General features: G+C 46.0%; 1 protein-coding gene across 2 annotated transcripts; it reads right to left on the bottom strand.

Annotated features, from left to right (window-relative positions):
• Positions 1 to 7,253: 7,253 nt before the first annotated feature.
• Positions 7,254 to 21,402, bottom strand: Actg2 (actin gamma 2, smooth muscle). 2 transcript variants are annotated; one of them, XM_032906246.1, is made up of 8 exons: positions 21,241 to 21,402; positions 20,741 to 20,868; positions 16,470 to 16,580; positions 16,107 to 16,191; positions 14,353 to 14,514; positions 13,440 to 13,631; positions 9,957 to 10,138; positions 7,254 to 7,473 (listed from the first exon to the last, which is right to left on the bottom strand). In XM_032906246.1, exons 2-8 carry the CDS (start codon positions 20,852 to 20,854, stop codon positions 7,330 to 7,332), a joined length of 990 nt encoding a protein of 329 aa, XP_032762137.1. In that variant the 5' UTR covers positions 20,855 to 20,868; positions 21,241 to 21,402; the 3' UTR covers positions 7,254 to 7,329. The 2 variants fall into 2 exon arrangements, with proteins under 2 accessions (XP_032762137.1, XP_032762136.1); XM_032906245.1 differs by having other exon boundaries at positions 21,234 to 21,366.
• Between the last annotated feature and the right edge of the window lie 246 nt (positions 21,403 to 21,648).

Raw genomic sequence — 21,648 nt, 5'->3', positions numbered from 1 at the left:
GGGCACTTCCGCCTGCGGTAAAGCGACTCCTGCGCATCTCTGACGTCAGAGAACCGTCAGGCAGGAAATGGCTGGGTTTAGCTGGCTAAGCGGGTGAGACCTCAGGGACTGCTCTGTTCTCGCGATGTTTGCGGGGGTGATGTGGGGTTTCTCGGTGTTGAGGTGTAGGAGGGTGTGCTGACGTAGAGTTCAGGCGTTCATAGCCCTTTCGTTGTTTTAATTAATATGTGTGATACACATATATGTATAGCCCTTTTGTCATATATATAATTGTATGTATATATGTTATATATATTTGTAGTTCAGAGGACAATTTGCAGGACTGGTTCCCTATTTTCACTATGTGGGTCCCTGGGATCAAACTCAGGTTGTCAGGCAAGTACTTTTAGAAACTATGGCTTTGAGCATGCTAACCTTTGCATTTCTAGAGACAAGTGAAAATAAATGGAGGGTTGGAGATATAGCTCAATTGTAAAATGATTGTCTAGCATGCACAGGCCCTGCGTTGGATCTCCACACCATATAAATTGTAATTAAAAATCTTAAACCGCTGGGTGATGGTGGCACATGCTTTTGATCCCAGCACTTGGGAATTAGAGGTAAACAGATCTCTGTGATATTGAGGCCAGCCTGATGTACAGAGTGAGTTCCAAGATAGCCAGGGATACACAGAGAAATCCTGTCTTGAAAAACAGAACAGCAACAAAAATTTTGTTATACTTATTTTGATATTTTGAGACAAGGTCTCATGTAGTGCTATTTTGTCCTCCTGCCTACCCCACCCAAGTGGTAAGCCTACGTGTGTGCCCCACCATGCCCACTCTGTATTATTTTATTTACAGGTTGATGGGGCACATGCAGAGGTCAGGAAGATTTATAAGAGTCTGGTCAAACTCAGGCTGTCAGTCTTGGCAGCTAGTGTTTTTACCTGCTGAGCCGTCTCACTGGCCCTAAGATAAATGGCTTCTTCCTCCATACTTTGAGACTTTATTGCCTACAGAAGAAACTGGACTATTTTAAGCAGGAAGGGAACACAATCCAATAACGTACATAAGTAACGTTTCTCATTCTGTGTAACTGCCAGCACAATGTTGGACCATTATTTTATATGTGAAGGAATCAGTTTATTAAACCCCATATTATTTTGACTTTTAAATAGGTAAGTGTTCTCTTGGAAGACTCTTATCAGGAAAACGAGTTGGATCAAGCATGGAGTTGGCTCTATGGGAATGAATCCTGGAGAGGAGACGTGCAAAGGACACAGAATGAGATATGCAGTGAGTGAGGAGAGACTTTCTGGAACATTAAACCTACAGTCCTGGAGAGATGGGTCATCAGTCAAGAGCACCAACTGCTTTTCCAGAGGTCCTGAGTTCAAATCCCAGCAACGACATGGTGGCTCATGACCGTCTGTAATGGGATCCGATGCCCTCTTCTGGTATGGGTGAAGCCAGGGAAAGTGTAATCACATACACTAAATAAACAAATAAATCTTAAAAAAAAAAAACAAAACAAACCCAGACCTACAATCCTGCAGTTGTTGGAAAGCTGTGACCCATGGAGCCTAACACAGACAACACCATGGGTTGGATCTCCAGCAGAAAAACCAATATGATGGCATAAGCCTGTAATTCTAGAACTTGAGAGGTAGAGGCAGGAGGATCAGAAGTTTGAAGTTATCCTTGGCTACATGGTGCATTTGAGGACATCTTGGGATACACAGGGCTAGCTCACAAAGGAGGAGGGGCCTGGCAAGTTGGCTAAAGGCACTTGCTGCTAGGCCTGTTCACCTCAGTGGAGCAATCCTCAGGTCCCACGTGGTGAAGTGAAAGGACCAGCTTCAGAATGCCTTGGCTGTGTGACCTCCCCCGCAAACAAGTGAAAATGAAATAAACATTCATTATTTAAAACTTAGAATACGGGGTTGGGGATTTAGCTCAGTGGTAGACAAGCGCAAGCGCAAGGCCCTGGGTTTGGTCCCCAGCTCTGGAAGAAAAAAAAAAAAAACTTAGAATACATGAAAACGTTTTGGATAACCTAGGTAGGATGCTGGTGGAGATTGGAGCTGCCACAGTCCGTCCATTGCCACTGCCATGCACCAGTAGCATCTCTGTAAAAATGCTGATTACATTCCTTTGCTTGTATAAAATCAGAGTTGGGAAACACTTAATGTTCCCCCTCCTCAAAGTTTGAGAGTCTCTCTGTCCTCAGCATCATTGTGAAATTTAGTGACGAAGTTGTCTGCAGATAAAGGTAAATAAAGGCAACTAAAATAAAAAAAAAAAAAAGAGTGTCTAAGAGCTCTCTCTCTTTTTTTTTTTTTTTTTTTTTACAAACATAAAAATGTACTGAGGAAAGCCAGGTACAGTAGCCCATGTCTGTAATCCCAATACTTGAGAATCAGTCAGGAGTAGTATTGCCAATTCAGGCCTTCCAGGTCAGCCTGGGCTACAGTGGGAGACCTTGCCTTAAAAAATGTGGAGTTATTAAGATGAATTAATCTGGAGAGATGGCTCAGTGGTTAAGAGCACTGATTGCTTTTCCAGAGGTCCTGAGTTCAATTCCCAGCAACTACATGGTGGTTCACAACCATCTGTAATGGGATCTGATGCCCTCTTCTGGTGTGTCTGAAGACAGCTACAGTGTGTGTGTGTGTGCATGTGCGTGTGCATGCGTGTGTGTATGAATTAATATGGGGCTGGAGATGTCTCCTCAGCCTTCTCAGTGCAGGTGTGTCATCATGCCTATCTATTGTTTTTAATTTTGAATTTATGGTGTGAATTAATGAACCAAATCATTTTTACCTAGTTGCCTGCCAGTTACCCTGGTGCCACTATTAATAATGATCTTTTAATCCTTTTTAATGTTTATTATATGCTATGCCATTCATAAAAACTGATCAGGCTGGGTATGATAATGGTAATCGCTGGACCCTTGGAGGTGGAAGCAGAGCATCAAAGGTTCAGGTATTGTCAGCTACATAAGGAATTTGAGGTCAAGCCGGAGCTACAGAAGACCTGGTGTAATTTTTTTCAGTGTCTCTTCGGTCCTAATTCTGAATTCCTAAGAAAAAGAGCCTGTGGCCAGGAGCTAGGGTCTTAGGGAACAAACTTGAGAACTGGGTTAGTCACCCTTCTTGTTGCTGTAGCAGGATACCTGACGAAGCAAGGTACTGGAGGAAAGGTTTGTTGGCTCTTGGTTTCTGGAGGATTTCAGTCTAGGACAATGGAATAAGGCATACTTTAGAGACAGACCTACTCCTTCAGACAGGCCTCGTCTCCCAAAGGTCTTCAAAATAGTGTCCTAGGCTGGGGACAGATCCCAAACACTAACCTGAGAGTGACAATTGGTTTCCAGGATCAGGGCACCATCCTATGCCTGAGGAAGGGCAATCAAATGCATCATTAACTCTTCCCCAGAGTGATTAGTTCCTACTGGCTGGTGTCAGTAGAGTCTTTCCAAGCCAGAAGCTGGGCAGAGATGCGAGGTGCGTTGTGTAATGGGATTCACTCTGCTTACCTTGGGGAATAAGGCACTTCTGCTCCTGGTGGCTGCGAGACATCTGCTGGAGTTAACGCCAGACACAGGTCGGCAGTTTCCCTTCACTCGTTTCACATTTGCTAAGCATCTGCTCTGTGTCACGTACCCTGCAGCTCTCCGAGTGCAGCGCTGAAGGATGGGTTGTTTTTCTTTCTTTCTTTCTTTCTTTTTTTGAATTTTATTTTACTTTCATATACTACATCCCTACCAGCTCCCCTTCCTCTTCTCCTTCCGGTCCCCCTCCCCGCCTCCGCTATCCCCCCAGATTCAGTCCCCATCCCACCCTTATTTCTCTTCAGAAAAGGGCAGGCCTCCCAGGGATAGCAACCAAACATGCTATATCATGTTGCAATAAGACCAGGCACATATCCTTACATTAAAATTGGAGCCAAGTAGGAGGGAAAGGATCTCAAAGGCAGGCAAAAGAGTCAGAGAGAACCCCCACTCTGCCCCCACTTTTCTGTGTCCCACAAGAAAACCAAGCTATACAACTACAGCATATATGCAGAGAACCCAAGTTAGACCCAGACAGGCTCCCTGACGGTCAGTTTAATCTCTGTGAGCACCTATGAGCCCTGGTTAGTTGATTGTGTGGGCCATTTTCTTGTGTTCTCGACCACTCTGGCTCCTGCTATCTTTCTTCCAACCCACAGGATTATTTAATGTTTGATTGGCTGTGGAACTCTGAATCTGCTCCCAATGGTTGCCGAATGAAGCCTCTCTGATGACAATTATGCTAGGTCAGGCCTATAATAAGTATAGCAGAGTATCATTAGGAATCATTTGATTGATTTTTAATTTTTTATTAATTAACTAGCCAGTCATGTTTGGTTCTATCCTAGGTTTCTGGGCTATCCAGCCTCTGGTTTCTGACCCTCTAGGCAATGTTAGGCATGGACTCTCTCGTGGCCTGGGTCTCAAGTTGGACCAGTCATTGGTTGGCTACTCCTACAGTTATTTTTCAAGGACTTATAAACACTGCAGTCATAAGCAAGGCTGGCTGACAACACATTAAAGACTATGCCATCACTAAAAGTATTGAGACAAATGTCCGAAGAGGTGGCTTTCTTCTGTTGCCTGGACATCTACTTATTTAATGTGTGGTGTACATACATATCCATGTGTTTATATATACTTCTATATGTGTGAATGCACATAGCACAGTGCACATCTATACAGGGGTCAGAGGACAACCTGAGGTGTGGGGTTTTGCCTTCTACGTTGTTCGGGACGGGGTCACTTGTTTATTGCTGTGCGTGCCAGGCTCTCTGGCCTTTGAGTTCCTGAGCGTTCACCTGTGTCTGCTCCCATCTAGTTGTAGAAATACTGGGATTGCAGATTGGCGCTACTGCATCCAGCTTTATGTGTGTTCTGAGGATCTCAGCTCAGGTACCTGACACGTACAGCAAGCGCTTTCCCCACCGAGCCATCTCTCTAGCCTCCTTTTGGATATTTTCAAAGCACAGGACCTCTCTTTATCAGCAGATAATATGACATCAGCTAAAGAGTCTAGGACAGGGGACTAGACAGACGGATGGAGCAGCTATTGAGACCACTGCTCCATCATCATGAGGATTAGAGTTCAGACCTCAGGACTTGCTACATTTGTAGGCATTCCCATAATCTGAAAACGTGGTGGGTGAAGGCATGAGGATTGCTGGGGCTGGCTAGTCTCCAGCTAGCTGAGAAAGCACAAACCCCAGGTTCAGGGAGAGGCTCCTGCCTCGAAGAATAGGCAGGAAATGACAGAGGAGGACACTGGATGCCCTCCATGCACAAGCACACCCACATATGCACATACTAATATAGACCTGTCTGTCTGTCTGTATCTGCCTGTCTGTATCTGTCTGTCTGTCTGTCTGTCTGTCTGTCTATCTATCTATTTATCTTCTATCAATAAACTCAAAGTTTGAAGAACTCACGATGGCATTTTTGTGATGTTTTTCCAGTGGAGAAATAGTAGGATGGGGTAAAGGGGGACACAGGAAGTTGGATGGGTATGGAGGATAGGGAGGATGAGACTAGTCAGCCTGCCCACTGTCCCTCAAGGTGGACAGGTGGAGGTTCCAGAGCATTCGTCCAGAGTAAGTCAGTCTCTACCTATTCTTGGATCTTCTGTGTGCATGCGTGTGTGTGTGTGTGTGTGTGTGTGTGTGTGTGTGTGTGTGCACGTGTATGTTTGTGTGTGGTGTGTGGATTTCTGTGTTATGTGTATAATGAATGCAGTGTGTGTTGTATGTATGTACTGTAGTGTAATGTGTACATTGTGTGTGTTGTATGTATGCTGAGCTTGGCCTTCCAGCAGCCAGTCCCTTGGAGGAGTCCCTGAGGAAGCACACATATGTCAAAGAGTTTTTGTGCTCTCAGGGTACACTCTCACTAGCCCCTGGAAGGCTGGGATTTGGATGCTGGCTTTCTACTTCTGGCTTGTCTTAGATTCTAGAGATATGTGTGTGAGTTAGAAGCAAGCAGCCCCTCAAAGGGTCTTTACTGACCAAAGCTCCCCCATTTCCTCTTCCTGTTCTGCCTCTTCCAAGATATGCTTACTGGGGCCTCCCCAGAGACATCGGTAGGATTTCAGGATCTGCTCCTGGGAAATAGACCCTAAGACTGCATTCCAAGAGGGCTTTGAAACACGTTCTCTATCCCACTCACTCACAGAACTCAAGTGTGAGCTACTGCCTAAGAATTTGAGGTCTCTCCTCTTGGCCACTGGCCCCACTGCCTTTAAGTTTGTATGTTTGCAATGACTGGGGGCCAGGACAAGGCCAAGCAGAAGAAAAGGACATCCAGCAGAAATGAGTGCCTACTTCTGATACTAACTAGCATGATGGCCTAGTCACTAGTGAGTTAGCTGTGACAAGGGACTCCCCATAAATGGAAGCCCAGAGGAGTTAAGGTCTTGGGGAAGCCTTCCTAGAACCAAGGAAACTCAAGTATATTTGGCACCAAAGCTAGTCTACAATGCCATTTTATTTTCATTCCTTGAACGTCAGCAAGAACAAGAACCACATATCTGGCAATGTGGGAATAAGAAAACTCAGGGTTTCAGAAATGTGAGTCCTTGTCAGTGATGTGGGGATAATTATAGCATCTACTTCTCAGGAGCAGTGTGGGAATTAGAAATGTCTCATGAAGGACTCAAGAGATGGCTCAGTGGGTAAGAGCACTCGTTGCTCTAATAGAACACCTGGACTTTGCCTAGCACAGAGCATCCTTGTTGGTGGCTCATAGTGACTGTAACTTCTGCTCCGTGTGATCCTGTGGTCATTGTAGGCACCTGCATTCACATGCACATGTACCCACACAAACACATAATTACAACCATAACAACAACAACAACAACAACAACAACAACAACAACAACAACAACAACAACAACAACAACAACAACAACAGGCTAGAGAGATGGCTCAGTGGTTAAGAGCACTGGTTTCTCTTACAGAAAACCCAGAATCATTTCCTAGCATCCGCATGGCAGTTCACAACCATCTGTAACTCAGGTCACAGGGGATGCAATGCCCTCTTCTGTCCTTCCTGGGTACTGCACACATGAAGCACACAGAAATACAGGTAAAACACCCATACACAAATACATCTAACAGGAAGGGAGAGGATGAGGAGAAACGATAATGATGCCTGAAAATCCCTTAGCATTGTTTGTGAGACACACGTAGGAGCAACCAGGAACAAAAGAGCCCCACACAGAGAAATAAGGCTTGAAGGTTTTAATGATCTGTGACTGGTGACAGCAGTCTTGCAGGGATCCCCAGAGAAGGCCCTGTGACTTTAGAAGCATTTCCTGTGGACAATGGAGGGCCCTGCTTCGTCATACTCTGGCTTGCTGATCCACATTTGCTGGAAGGTGGAGAGAGAAGCCAGGATGGAGCCTCCAATCCAGACTGAGTACTTCCGCTCCGGAGGAGCAATGATCTGCAAAGAGAAACGTGGCAAGTTATGACCATCCCCCAAGACTGTGTAGGAAGTGGGGTACAGCTTTGCATGCTGTGGCCTCAGATACTGGGAGCTTCAAAATTAGGTGCTCAAATGAGCAGAAGTGTTCTAAACCATCCAGATCAACACAAGATCCCATCTCAAAAAACAACAAACAAAAAATAAACAAAAATGAGCAAGGATGGGTTCGGTCCCCAGCTCCGGAAAAAAAAAAAAAAGAGCAAGGAAGGTCTTAGCCCACTCCTGAAAAGGGCAGCCTTTGTGGTCAGAAGCAAAGGATGGGAGCCGGAGAGCTGGCATGGTAGTTAAGAGCACTTGTTGCTCTTGCGGGGACCTGAGTTCTGTTCCCAGCGTCCACACGGCAGCTCACACAACCTTCTGTAACCCCAGTTCCATGAGGTACATTGTGTAGGCAAATACACATGCAAAATGAATAAATTTAAAAATAAGTCAATAAGATAACATTGGAAGATGACTAGATCGTCACTCAAAGTATTCTCTACCTTGCCACATCCCATCTCCTCCATAGAGTGAGAGGGTTCCTCTGTCCTGTGGCTTTTGGCTGGGCCATGTGTTACGTTATCCAATGGATGCTAGCAGCTATGACACAAACAGGAGTGGAAATGTATTTGCATAGTCGGTCATACTCTCTGTACCTCTTCCCTCTACGAGAAGGGCCTCTCTGTAGGAGCTGCTAGTCCTTCACCCCCAGCCTTGAGATCTGAGATGGAGGCTTGACCCGAGCTGAGCGGACTGGAGCTGTCTGGCCGAAGCTGACCTGGAGTAGCTAACTTTCTGCTGACCCACAGCTGCATACGCAACTATGCTCCTTGTTATGCACCACAGAGATTTTGTAGGTGTTTGTTACCAGCAAAGCTGACCAATACCAAAATCAGTAGAGCCTTGCTTTGCCCTTGCCTGGGGTTTGGATGCATGGATACTTTGGGCCCAGCAGGTTCCATCCTCAACTTTATGCCAGTCTCTTAAACCTTCTATTGAACTTCCGTTGGCAATGGCCACTTATGTCTGGGAAGCTCTCCTTGATGCATGCATTGTTCATCCTTCCCACATTTTAGACAGCTTTGAACTTCCAATCGCTTTCTAATTTTTGAAGTGCCTAAAGTGCTTTTGTTAATTTTTTTTTGAGATAGGGTCTCACATACCCTTAGCTGGCCTTGAATTGCTTGCATAGCCAAGGATGACTTTGAATTCCTGATCCTGCAGCCTCTATTTTCTAGTGTCGAGATTACATGTGTATCACCAATCTACCCCTCAACTCGATTGATTGGTTGATTGATTGATTGATTGACTGTGGGGGCTGTGGAGTGTGGTGGAGGTATATTCAGTCTGGGATGCTTCTGTCGAAGTCTGAGAACAGCCCACTGGGGTCAGTTCTCTCCTTTCCTGCAGATCCTGAGGAGTGAACTCAGGCCCTCAGACTTGGTTGGCAGGGCACTTTTTAAAAATTCTTCTCAAAACAAGGTCTTACTATGTCACTTTAGCTGTCCTAGGACTCACTGTGGAGACAGATTCGCTTTGAACTCAGAAATCTGCCTACCTCTGCCTGCCAAGTGCTAGGACTAAAGGCCTGAACCACTAGGCCTAATTGCTTCTTCTTCTTTTTTAAGTTTTTAAGCCCTCAATTCTTAAAAAAATCTGCAAACAGTAAAGGCCCCAGAAGTCCTTGAGAGATCTCTATGAGTATTTGGAGACCAGAAGCCAGGGGTGTCACCAGACAAATGGGATCCCTTTCCATCAAGCTCCCTGAGATTAACTGTTGTCATGAGAGGCATCATGAGGGACATTGCAATCACAGTGGTCAGTGGTCAGTAGATCATAGTTTCCTAGCCAAGGTCTAGAAAATGTTCCTGGGAGTTTGAAGTGACAGCCAGCCCCATGGCCACACATCCCCTGTCTAGAACTTTCCATCTTTTTTTTCTGGTCAGGTGTGTGTGTGTGTGTGTGTGTGTGTGTGTGTGTGTGAGAGAGAGAGAGAGAGAGAGAGAGAGAGAGAGAGAGAGAGAGAGAGAGAGAGAGAGAACAAACATATCTGATCTTGAACTCAGTGTGTAGGTAGGCCAGGCTATCCTGGAACTCACAGAGATTCACCTATGTAAACCACCATGCCTGACCCAGCAGTAAGTGCTCTGAATGGCAGAGTCATTTCTTTAATCCCAATCACTTTCTTTTCTTTCTTCCTGCTTCCTTCATCCTAATTTTTCTTTCAACTTCTTCAATATTGTCACCTCGAATTCTTTCAATGTCTTCTCATAAGATGTCCATGTTATGAACTTAGCCATTCTAAGATTGTCTTCATTCTATCGTTGCTCTAAGGAACATCAGCCCAGGAGGATAAAGATGACCAGGAGACCACCAATCTCCAAGGCCCAGCAACATCTCCCACATAGGCAGGTCTTTGTTTATAGAGCAGCAAAAGGGAAGTGGGGTAAGGCCCAACCTACCTTGATCTTCATGGTGCTGGGAGCCAAGGCTGTGATCTCCTTCTGCATCCTGTCAGCAATCCCAGGGTACATGGTAGTGCCCCCAGAGAGGACATTGTTAGCATACAAATCCTTGCGGATGTCAATGTCACACTTCATGATGGAATTGTATGTTGTCTCATGAATTCCAGCTGACTCCATGCCTAGGGGAGGAGGGGTTTAGTCAACACCCATGCCTTCAGAAATGTAGCTCATACTGGGCATAGTGCTCACCCTTATAATGACAGGCACATGGGAGGTTAAGATAGGAGAGCCGATAAACTCAGGGCCAGCCTGAGTTGCAGAGTATATATATGTGTGTGTGTGTGTGTGTGTGTGTGTGTGTGTGTATGTATGTCCAGCCGTTAGGATCCTCGTCCGTTGCAGTTGATCAACTCTCAACTGGATTACAAACTCAGAAACCTTTACTGGTCATGGCCCCACTCATAGTTCCTCATGCCTCAGCGGATGTTTCTCACTGTTGCCCAAGGCACGTTTCTGAAGCATCCTACTTCCTTCCAGAGCTTTAAGGAGCTATAATTCATATGCTACAAAGTTAACCCCTTTAAAGTTCAGTAGTGGAGTTGGAGAGATGGATCAGTGGTTAAGAGCACTGACTGGTCTTCCAAAGCTCCTGAGTTCAAATCCCAGCAACCACATGGTGGCTCACAACCATCTGTAATGAGGTCTGATGCCTTCTGGTATATCTGAAGATATAGCTACAGTGTACTCATATGTAATAAATAAGTAAATCTTAAAAAAAAATAAAGTTCAGTAGTTGTTACTATATCTACAGTTGGGCAAGTGCCACCATGATATCAATTTTTAAAGACAAGATAGCCTTGAATTCACTGTGCAGCTGAGGATGATCTTAAATTCCTGATCTTTCTAGTTCCACAGTCCAAGCACTGGGATTACACAGGTATGCTACCACACCCAGTTCTAGAGCATTTTAATGGCTCTAGAGAAATTCCAAGGCCATGAGCAGCCATTTCCCGTTTCCCACTTAAACTCTCCTCGAGAAAGTGGTTTCCTTTGGTAAGTATTGTCATTTAGTCCTTGTCATAGTATTGTCACAGTATTTGCTGGTAACTACAGATCACCATTTCCATATTTAAAGCATTCATTGTTGGTCTTATTATTTTTTTTATGGGTCTGAGTGTAGGTTTTGTACGTGTGAATAAATGCCTGTGGAGGTCAGAAAAGGGTGTCAGATTCCCTAGAACTAGTGCTACAGGCTGTTAGGAGCTGCCATGAGGCTGCTGAGAATTGAACCTGGGCTCTCTGGAAGGAATCATTTAGTGCTCATAAATGGTGAGCCATCTCTCTGGATCCCCCCCCCCATTATTTCCATTTTTGTAGAAGAGAAAGCTGTAGCTTGAAGAAGGTGGTCTGACAGTGTGACAGTGCCTAGAGGCACAGGATCAGCATGGAAACTCTGACACCAGATTCACCTATACCACTGTCCAGACACAGGCCTCTGTGACCTAAATGCTAAGTGATACAGAAGTGGTCTAAAATATCTCCAGCTGTTCCTTTCCTTTCCTTTCCTTTCCTTTCCTTTCCTTTCCTTTCCTTTCCTTTCCTTTCCTTTCCTTTCCTTTCCTTTCCTTTCCTTTCTTTTCTTAGGGTTTTTTTTTCTTCTGGAGCTGAGGACCGAACCCAGGGCCTTGTGCTTGCTAGGCAAGCACTCTACCACTGAGCTAAATCCCCAACCCCTTTCTTTCTTTCTTCTTTCTTTCTTTCTTTCTTTCTTTCTTTCTTTCTTTCTTTCTTTCTTTCTTTCTTTCTTTCTTCTCTCTCTCTCTCTCTTTCTTTCTTTTTTCTTTCTTCCTTCCTTCCTTCCTTCCTTCCTTCCTTCCTTCCTTCCTTCCTTCCTTCATTTCTTCCTTTTCTTTTAGACTTTCTCTGTATAGCTTTGGCTGTTCTGGAACTCACTCTGTAGACCAGGTTGGATTTGAACTCACAGAGATTCAGCCACCTTTATCTCCCAAGTGCTGGGATTAAAGGGGCGAGCTATCACTGCACGTCCCATGCTGTTTCTTTTCTTTATTTGATTTATTTACTCTTCTATTCAAAATTATGTTTTTATCTAATAGTTTATGTAATCATTTATGTCTCTTCTTGGGAAAACTTAAGGCAGATAAAAGTAACAGAGTGCCCGTGAGTCCAGGTGTTTCTCTTTCCAAATCCCATCCACTTCTCTGCCCTGCACCCCTCCATCCTGCCTCCTCCACCCTGTACCCTCTGTCCTGCACCCATCTGCCCTGCATTCTTCTGTCTTATAACTCTCTGCCTTGACCCCCACCCTGGATTGTTGGAACAGCTCTTTCTGAAACTATCTCTTACCCTTAGAAACTGAGCTTTTACTAGACCCTGCAACCACATTAATAATATGTCTTGAGATGATTTAAAACTATATACTGGATCTGCTGTGGTGAAGTGTACTCAGCCTGTCTCACAATGTCATCAACCTTACTATTCTTAGGACTTTTTATGTAATCTCTTTTTACAACATAAGCTAAGTGCACAGCTTTAATCTTAAACTATGTATGCTTCCATGCCCATGATACAGAATTGTGTGTGTGTGTGTTGGTAACTATTTTCTGAAGCAATATGAGGACTTAGGTTGATAATATCTGTGGTGGTTTGAATAGGTTTGGCCCCCCATAGACTTATATGTGTTTGAATGCTTGGCCCGCAGGGAGTGACACAATGAGGAGGTGTGGTCTTGTTGGAGGAAGTGTGTCACTCTGGGCTTGGCCTTTGAGGCCTTCCTCCTAGCTGCCCGAGGAGTCAGTCTTCTCCCGTTTGCCTTCAGAAGAAGATGTAAAACTCTCAGCGCTTCCAGTACCATGTGTGCCTGGATGCTGCCCTGCTTCTCGCCATGATGATAATGAACCGAACCCCTGAACCTGTAAGCCAGCCCCAATTAAATGTCCTTTATAAGAGTCGCCTTGGTCGTGGTGTCCGTTCACAGCAATGGAAACCTTAACTAAGACAGTATCTGTGTGTGGTTCTGAGTGTTATTCTGGGTTATCTGGGGTCAGCAAAATAACTTCTTTCCCTTGTAAATTGTTAAGAATTTCTGTAAAGAATTCCTCATTCCCTTTCCACACTATGTGTTCTGTGCTGTTCCGTAAATACAGAGAGGAACTTTTTCTAGGCACTGGCACCAGATAGGCACCACACACACCAGACAGATGACAGCCTGAACACAGGCTACAGACACTGGACAGATGGAAGACACAGGGAGAATTCAAATTTGGGCCCACTTTTGGCCTAAACTATTTCAAGAGGAAGATTCTTTTCGTCCTTTAATGTGGAGCTGAATTACTGTCCCCTCTACTCCACACCTTCTGTCCTGCAACCCTCACCCTGCGTTCCCTATCCTTGTCCCATTCTACCTCGGAACCCTGTGCCCTGCCCCCAAGTGACGAGCGGGCTCTGCGGGCAGCACCTCACCAATGAAGGAAGGCTGGAACAGGGTCTCCGGGCAGCGGAAGCGCTCATTGCCAATCGTGATGACCTGCCCATCAGGCAACTCGTAGCTCTTCTCCAGGGAAGAAGACGAAGCCGCCGTGGCCATCTCATTCTCAAAATCCAGGGCTACGTAGCACAGCTTCTCCTTGATGTCTCGCACAATTTCTCTCTCAGCTGGAAGGCGCAGAAATGGCAAAGTGGTTCCTGGGCTCTGCAAGCTCTGCCTTAACATATGTTCTCCAGGAAACTTCTCGTCTACTCTGAGTCCAGCCTTAGGAAGAGCATAGAACTCCCCCAAGGAGAGTCAGGCTCTGCTCCATGCTGGGCTAATGTCCCACTCCTCAAAAAGGCTCGATTCTCAAGCCGGAAGCCAAGGGATTTTCTTTTCACTCTGTCATTTTCTGTTGACAATGCCACAGGTGCTCCTGCGGTCCTTACAGGCACATTATGGGGCAGACTTGGACTTACCCCTGATGACCTGACAGAATCTAAAAAAATTACTACCAAAAATTCCTACTTCAAGCTTCATGACCCCGCTCCTTTTAGGTCATTTTATATCATTTGTTCTTGGATACCACAGACACCTCCAAGGAGAAAAGTATGTCACCGGTTCTCCAGTACAGCTAAACATTGTTGAAACCCCAGGGCTGCATCAACATGAACACAGGCAGTGGGTGCTGGGAGAAGGGAATGCTCAGAAGGTTCTCCTCCCCAGAGCATTTCCAGGGGGAGCCTTTGTCCTCCAACTAGGCTGTCTTAACACTGCAGGGCTTCCCAGTTCACCCCAAGACAGCCTAAGGACAGAGCCACAGGATTCCTGCCAGTCCCAAGAACTTTTGGCCCTGGATGAGATGGGAGTTTGAGCTCAACTCTGAAGGAGGAAAGGGGCAGGTACCTGTGGTCACAAAGGAATAGCCTCTTTCTGTGAGAATCTTCATGAGGTAGTCTGTGAGATCCCGTCCAGCCAGGTCAAGACGCATGATGGCATGGGGCAGTGCATAGCCCTCATAGATGGGGACATTGTGGGTGACGCCATCCCCTGAATCCAGGACGATGCCTGTGGACAGAGAAGACAAACCTTGCTTTCGTCTATCTGTTTCTGGGGTCTGTTACTGAATGATTTTCCATGATCATATTTTCTTTCCAGCACGAGTACTCTCAGCTTGTGTGTGTGTGTGTGTGTGTGTGTGTGTGTGTGTGTGTTTTCTTCTCCTAAAGGGGAAGATTGGTTTCTAGAAGGCAAGAACTGTCTCAATATCTTGGATTCCTTGAGATGCAGACATGGTAAGGGATACTTGTCAATTTACCTTAAGTCTAGACTGCACACTCTGTTGTTTTTCACATTTAGACTACATCCTTCTCTGAGGATGTCAGAGCCCCCAGAGTTGGAGCTGCCTGACGTGAGTGCTGGGAACTGAACTCAGGTCCTCTGCAAAAGCAGTGTATGCCCTTACCTGTTGAGCCACCTCTCCAGCTGAGTATGCCTGTTGTTTGATACAGACTTTGTGGAAAACCCTGGAGGGATGAGTGCTCAGGAAAGCAGTGACCATATGAAAGAATACATTTTAAACAGCTCTTATTACAGCGCTCAAGTTCCTATTGAGGACTGCGGGCTCTCTTGCCTGCTGGGCATCCTTCTACATGGAGGCCACCTGCTTACATAACCGTCATCACAGGTTCTGCTGTTCCTGAGGCAAAGGCGTGGGAGGACATGTGGGTAAGCCGCCTGGCATGACCAGGAAAGGGAAACAGCTCTTGCTGCATGTATCCATCATGGCTTGTGTATGGAAATTCTTTCCAACTGTATAAGCAGGCCCACACTCAGCCTGCTCCGTGGGCACTCGTTTGTTCTCTCCCTGGTCATGGCGTTCCTTTTGATCTAAGCACGCACCTCTGTAGGAGCCCAACTTGACCCTACCTTCCCTGCTGTAGTGAACGTTCTATTGGTAAAGTGTCACGTGGTGTTCGAGTCCACTGAAAAACTGGCTCTGGAAATAGAGTTCCTCTCCTCCATTTCAGCTTTAAGTGTGTCTGTCTCAAACTGCCTTCCAAGGCCCTGTCTGCAGATGGGCTGGCCCTGACGCAGTGCAGGAAGAGAACAGAACAGAAGAGTAAAGGCCCCATGTCCATGGGGATAGCTAGAAACTAAGCCACTCCCAATGAAGGTTTCTACTGTTTGTCCCACAGTAAAAAAAAAAAAAAAAAAAAGTGCCTGCAGTGGGAAAGGGAAGCCGGAGGGTCAGCTATGGAGAGAAACTCAGAGACCTCAGCTGACTGCTTCAACTTCCCTGGTCAGTTTCTGTTGGACGTTTCCAAGCTCCCAGTTTGATGATTTCAGGTATCTGCTGTTACTTGTTCTTTTACTTGGAGGTGACTTTGCCCAGGACTCTCTACTGGGGACTCCAGCTGACTGCCCCAGTGGGGCCTCCCCGGCTGATTTCTACTGGATGTTTTGAGTATCCAAGCTGACTATGTTTTGTTATCTATTGATCTATCCGTCTCTGGCTATTTATTCTTTTTCTTTGGTTTGCTATAAACTTGCCACAGACCCTGTCTTTCAAAACAGAAGGTATGGCCACCACAGATCATTTTCAGGACTGCGAAGGAAAACCTGGAGCCAGAAGAGGAATGCGTTTCAATGCTACTGACCTGTGGTGCGGCCAGATGCGTAGAGCGAGAGCACAGCTTGAATGGCAACATACATGGCGGGAACATTGAAGGTTTCGAACATGATCTGGAAGGACAACAAAGAGGGAAGGACTGTCTGAAAAACACCACAGCATCTCCTGGCCTACAGAATGGTCTGTAACTTCATTAAAGGCAAGAACTATGCCAACTCAATGGTCCTTCCTTATCCCATATTCGCTTTCCACAGGACCTACCTTGGTGCACACCCCCCCACCCCCGCCCCGGCCTCCAACCACGGCAGGTCCATTAGGACATTTTGCTGCATTGGTACACAAGGGGGAAGAAGTATCTGGCCAAGCTGCTCCCTGTGCACAGTGCTCTTACCTGGGTCATCTTCTCCCTGTTGGCTTTAGGGTTTAGGGGGGCCTCTGTGAGCAGGGTCGGGTGCTCTTCTGGTGCTACTCGCAGCTCGTTGTAGAAGGAGTGGTGCCAGATCTAGTTGAGACAAAAGCCAGATAAGCCCTGCAGACTTTCCAGGGGTCTGAAAATATCAGACTGGTGTGTCCATCTTGGAGGAGGGTGGCTAAATGCTACTCAGGACAGGGGAAATCTGGAGAGAGTGATCAGCCTGGGGAGTCTCTGATGGACATGGAGTCTATTCCTCCTCTCCACTCATGCCAAACACAGAGCCAGTGTGTGTGTGCTGACTCTGTCATTTGACCCTTCCTCTCCGTCCCTCTTCTCACTTTTCCCTGTCACTTGGTGCCTTCAGGGAAGCAGGCTGCACTCAGTTCTTATGGCTTCCCGGCTTCTGGTTGTGTTTGGCTGATAGATGGCATTGGCAAGAGGTTAGGCAGTGGAAGGAGAGAAAAGCCAGGGCGTGGCCCATAGACAGACCTCTCCAGTTATCTCACTGGACTCCCAGGACACTGCCTACCCACGCCAAGTCCCCGCAGGGGGCACTCGTAAGCCCAGAGTTCCTATGGCAACTAGTGTTCATCCAGTTCTGGCTGCCTTAATCCTGCTCACACCCTTGTATATATTTCCTCAGTCAACCTCACTAGAAGTGTACACTGTCTTCTGCTGTGATCCTGGCACATATATGTAGACCCAGTTCTCACTGTTTACAGGTGACTAGGCTGGTATTTGAGCAGGGTCTCTCCTCGTCAGCACTGTGTCATCTTAGATTAGCTCAGTCGGTGTTGTAGCGGACAGACCTGTGCACACCATGGGAGGCTTAGTGGGATCCTTAGTCTCCACCCACTGGATGTCAAATAACAAGTTTGGTCACATCTCCAGACACGTGTGTGTGTGTGTGTGTGTGTGTGTGTGTGTGTGTGTGTGTGTAAAGCTGTTCCTGCCTTAGAGAAAGTTTCCTCACCCACATAGGTCCACCTTGGTTCTTCAGTGCTCCAAGGTGACTAGACAAGGGTCTTTACCTCAGATGTGTTTGTCAAACAGCGTCAGGAGACTTGGGGTTTTGGTTTCTTTAGCAACAGGGCCAAATCAGACCACTGTGTTCACGGGCTTTGCGGGGATGTTAGTAAACACGACAATAGGGGCTGTATATAGACTGGACTTGGTGTCTAGTTCTTCGTTTCAAAATCAAAAGACAAAAACGCCAAGATGCAGCTAAATCAAAGGAAGAGGTGGAAGTGATCATCATCTGGGAGACTGGAATGGACTGGAAACAAGGTCTCCAGAGGATTCGAGGGTCCCCGAGACACGGAACAACAGGAGTACAGGCCTGGGGCTTTGAAGTCTCACAGGGAGATGGGGGACAGTAACTGGCCTCAGCGGAGGGAAGTGGGGTTGAAATATGCCTACCTCAGCTTCATGTGGGACTGTGAATGTAGGTAGAGCTGGCTTAGCTATCCCAGACCTGCCGGTCGTTTAGAGTGGGTCCAAGCACTACACTTCATGTTTTCAGAGCACTGTCCCTCAAAAGTTAGAAATGTTGCCAAATCAAAATATTTGGAAAATTTATACCCATCTGTCACTAGGTAACATTTTGAAATCTTTCTTTTGTGACTCTTGTCTTTATGCTACTTGTAAATTTTTATCATGTATTCACTTCATCTCCATTATTAATATTATTACTAAATTTTGTTTTAATTAATTAATTTTGGGACAGAGTCTTTCTATATAGCCCTGGCTTGCCTGGGACTTGTTATGTAGACCAGGTTGGCCTCAAACACTTAGAAATTTGCCTGCCTCTGCCTCCCTAGTGCTGGACTAAAGGCGTGAGCCACTTACACTTGGTTGTTTTTATTTTATCTTGAAATGTGTAATTCTTTTTTTTTTTTTAAAAGTAATTTCTTTTTTTTTTAAAAAAAGTAGATTTTTAAAAAGAAAGAGTGTGTGTGTTTGTGTGTGTGTATCTGTGTGTATTTGTGTGTGTGTATTTGTGTGTGTGTGTTTGTGAATGTGTGTATCTGTGTGTGTGTATCTGTGTGTGTGTATCTGTGTGTGTATATATCTGTGTATGTGTATATGTGTGTATTTGTGTGTGTGTGTATCTGTGTGTATCTGTGTGTGTATCTGTGTGTATTTGTGTGTGTGTATCTGTGTGTATTTGTGTGTGTATCTGTGTGTATCTGTGTGTGTGTGTGTGTATTTGTGTGTGTGTGTGTGTGTGTGTGTGTGTGTGTGTGTGTGTGTCTTTGTGTGTGTGTATCTGTGTGTGTGTGTGTGTGTGTGTGTGTGTGTGTGTATCTGTGTGTGTGTATATGTGTGTGTGTGTGTGTGTGTGTGTTTGTGTGTTGTGTGTGTGTGTATGTGTGTGTTTGTGTGTATGTGTGTGTGTGTGTATTTGTGTGTGTGTGTTTGTGTGTGTATCCGTGTGTGTGTATCTGTGTGTATTTGTATGTGTGTGTATCTGTGTGTATTTGTGTGTGTGTGTGTATCTGTGTGTGTGTGTATTTGTGTGTCATGCACACAAGTGTAGGTGTCTCCGGAGGCCAGAAGACAGCATTGGATCCCCTGGTGCTGGAGTTATAGGTGTCTGTGGGGCACCTGACGTGGATGCTGGCAGCTGGATGCTCAGGTCTTCCTCAAGAGCAGCCTGTGCTCTTAAGCTGCTGAGCCATCTCTCCAGCTCCAGCACTGTGTATTCCCCCCCCCCCCCGGAGCTGGGGACCGAACCCAGGGCCTTGCGCTTCCTAGGCAAGCGCTCTACCACTGAGCTAAATCCCCAACCCCTGCACTGTGTATTTTTAATGATAAACCTATACTACCTATTTATCAGTCTTTCAATATGTCTCTTGTAATATTTTTGCCATATGTTGTTTGACTTTCAGAGTTTATTTTTTGGGCACATACAGTAGAAGTTAGGATTTTTTAGGAAGTCAAATCTGTTATTTTTTTCTTCTATGACAACTCTCACCAGAAAGCTTGACTAAATGTTTACACCTACCTTACTGTATCTGTATCTTTGAATTTTTATATTTAACTTTTAGATTCAAATGATACGTGTTTGGAGACGTGGTATGAGGTAAGACTCTGCATGTGTAAATAATTACGTGGCTACCTCAGAACAACCACAAAATTCCCATTCTGCCTTCCTTGTAAGATGTACCAGATATACACTGTCCCTTCTGTGAGAAAACGTTCTGTTTCTTATGTTTCCAAATTAAGTACTGGGCAATGTGTGTGGATAATGAGTGTCAGTTCCAACTCCACACATTGGGATCACACTAAATCAATGTCCAACTTAATTTTTAAAGCACTTTAGTTGAAAAGGAGGTTTGATCTGAGATGGAGGTCTTATTCTGTGACCCAGGCTGGCCTTAAATTCACAGCAAAGTGACAATCCTCCTGCCTCAGTCTCCTAAGCTCTGGATCTACAGGCACGAACTCCTGTACTTCAAAAGACAGTTGCTTGTTTTTAGATCTCCAGCTTGCAAATGAAGACACTAAGGCTGGGGTTTGTACACACGCTTCTTTGCCTGTTCCTCTCCGCAGTGTGAGAGCCGTCACAGTACAGCCCAGCCTCTCTGCAGTGTGAGAGCCGTCACAGTACTGGCCAGCCTCTCTGCAGTGTGAGAGCCGTCACAGTACAGCCCAGCCTCTCTGCAGTGTGAGAGCCGTCACAGTACAGGCCAGCCTCTCTGCAGTGTGAGAGCCGTCACAGTACAGGCCAGCTTACTGAAGATAGAAAGGAGCACAGCATACTACAGTAAGACAAACACGAGGAAGGTGCTGCTGACATTCCCCTAGTGATGTCACCATTGTCCCACCTCCTGCATTATCTCATAAAACAAGTCAAAACAAAACCACCAAACCAACAACAAACATGAAAAACTTTGAGAACTCCTAGCATACTACTTAATATTTCATCGGAGAATCGGAATTCGACATCAGCAGTTCCCTCAGCTGATCACATGGAAGGGCAAACAGGAGAGAGACCAGATCCTCAGAGGCTGCTAGAAAGAGTTAGGGACAGAGAGATTATGTGGATAACTAGGACAAGGCAAATGTGGGAAGCCACTGCCGTGGTCCAGGAACAGAGGCTGAAGGTCCAGACTGGAAATGGCATAGGGAATGGGAAGGGGAGGAGGAAGGCTACAGGACAGGCACACACAGAGAGAGGGGTGTGGTCTGGGAAGGTCGAGGTGAGCTATCTCTCTATTAAACCCACTGGAGGCTTCGGATACCTTCTCCATGTCATCCCAGTTCGTGATGATGCCGTGTTCAATGGGGTATTTGAGGGTCAGGATCCCACGCTTGCTCTGGGCTTCGTCCCCCACATAGCTGTCTTTCTGGCCCATTCCACCATCACGCCCTGCGACGAGAAAGAAAAGGAGAGATAAGTGAATCGTCGGAGGGGTCCGCACATAGAGATTTAGTCACAGGAATGTTCCCGAAGAGCTGAGGAAAGGGGGCAGGAAATGGAGGTGGGCGTGACAGGAAGAGGAGGTGGCGGTTCCCCATGGGCTTTTCTGAGAGAGAACAAGGCCTATAGATATATTTAACCCCCTTATTTTATACTCTCTGCTGAAAGAGAGAGAGAGAGAGAGAGAGAGAGAGAGAGAGAGAGAGAGAGAGAGAGAGAGAGAGAGAGAGAGAGAGAGAGAGCTCAGTATAGTTCTTTCATTGAGGTTCCTATACAGCTCACTCCTGGTGGATCACAGTCTTGGGTCCAGGGACCACACACCTGATGCCGAGGGCGGCCCACAATGGAGGGAAAGACAGCCCTGGGAGCGTCGTCTCCTGCAAAGCCTGCCTTGCACAGGCCAGACCCATTGTCACACACAAGGGCGGTGGTCTCTTCTTCACACATGGTGGGCGCGGTGGAGAGAGCTGGGGGCTGGAGCACCTTTAGGGTGGAAGAGAAAAGAACGGTTGTCAAGTAAGACAGGAGATCGTCTTTGTGGCTCTGTGTCTGAGCAACTGGGTATATCTGGTCTTTGCTACTTTGTGGGTTCTTCTTTTTCCCAGCCTTTATTCCCTTCACTTTCACCCTCTAACACTCGATAGGAGAGAAGCAAGGATAGAGTGGAAAGAGAACCTTGAATCAAATTTCTTTCCTTTTGCTTCTTCTTTGACCATCCACTGCCCTAAA

Source organism: Rattus rattus, chromosome 6, assembly GCF_011064425.1.
Source record: "Rattus rattus isolate New Zealand chromosome 6, Rrattus_CSIRO_v1, whole genome shotgun sequence".
NCBI lineage: Eukaryota > Metazoa > Chordata > Mammalia > Rodentia > Muridae > Rattus > Rattus rattus.
This window is presented reverse-complemented; position numbering and strand designations above follow the sequence as displayed.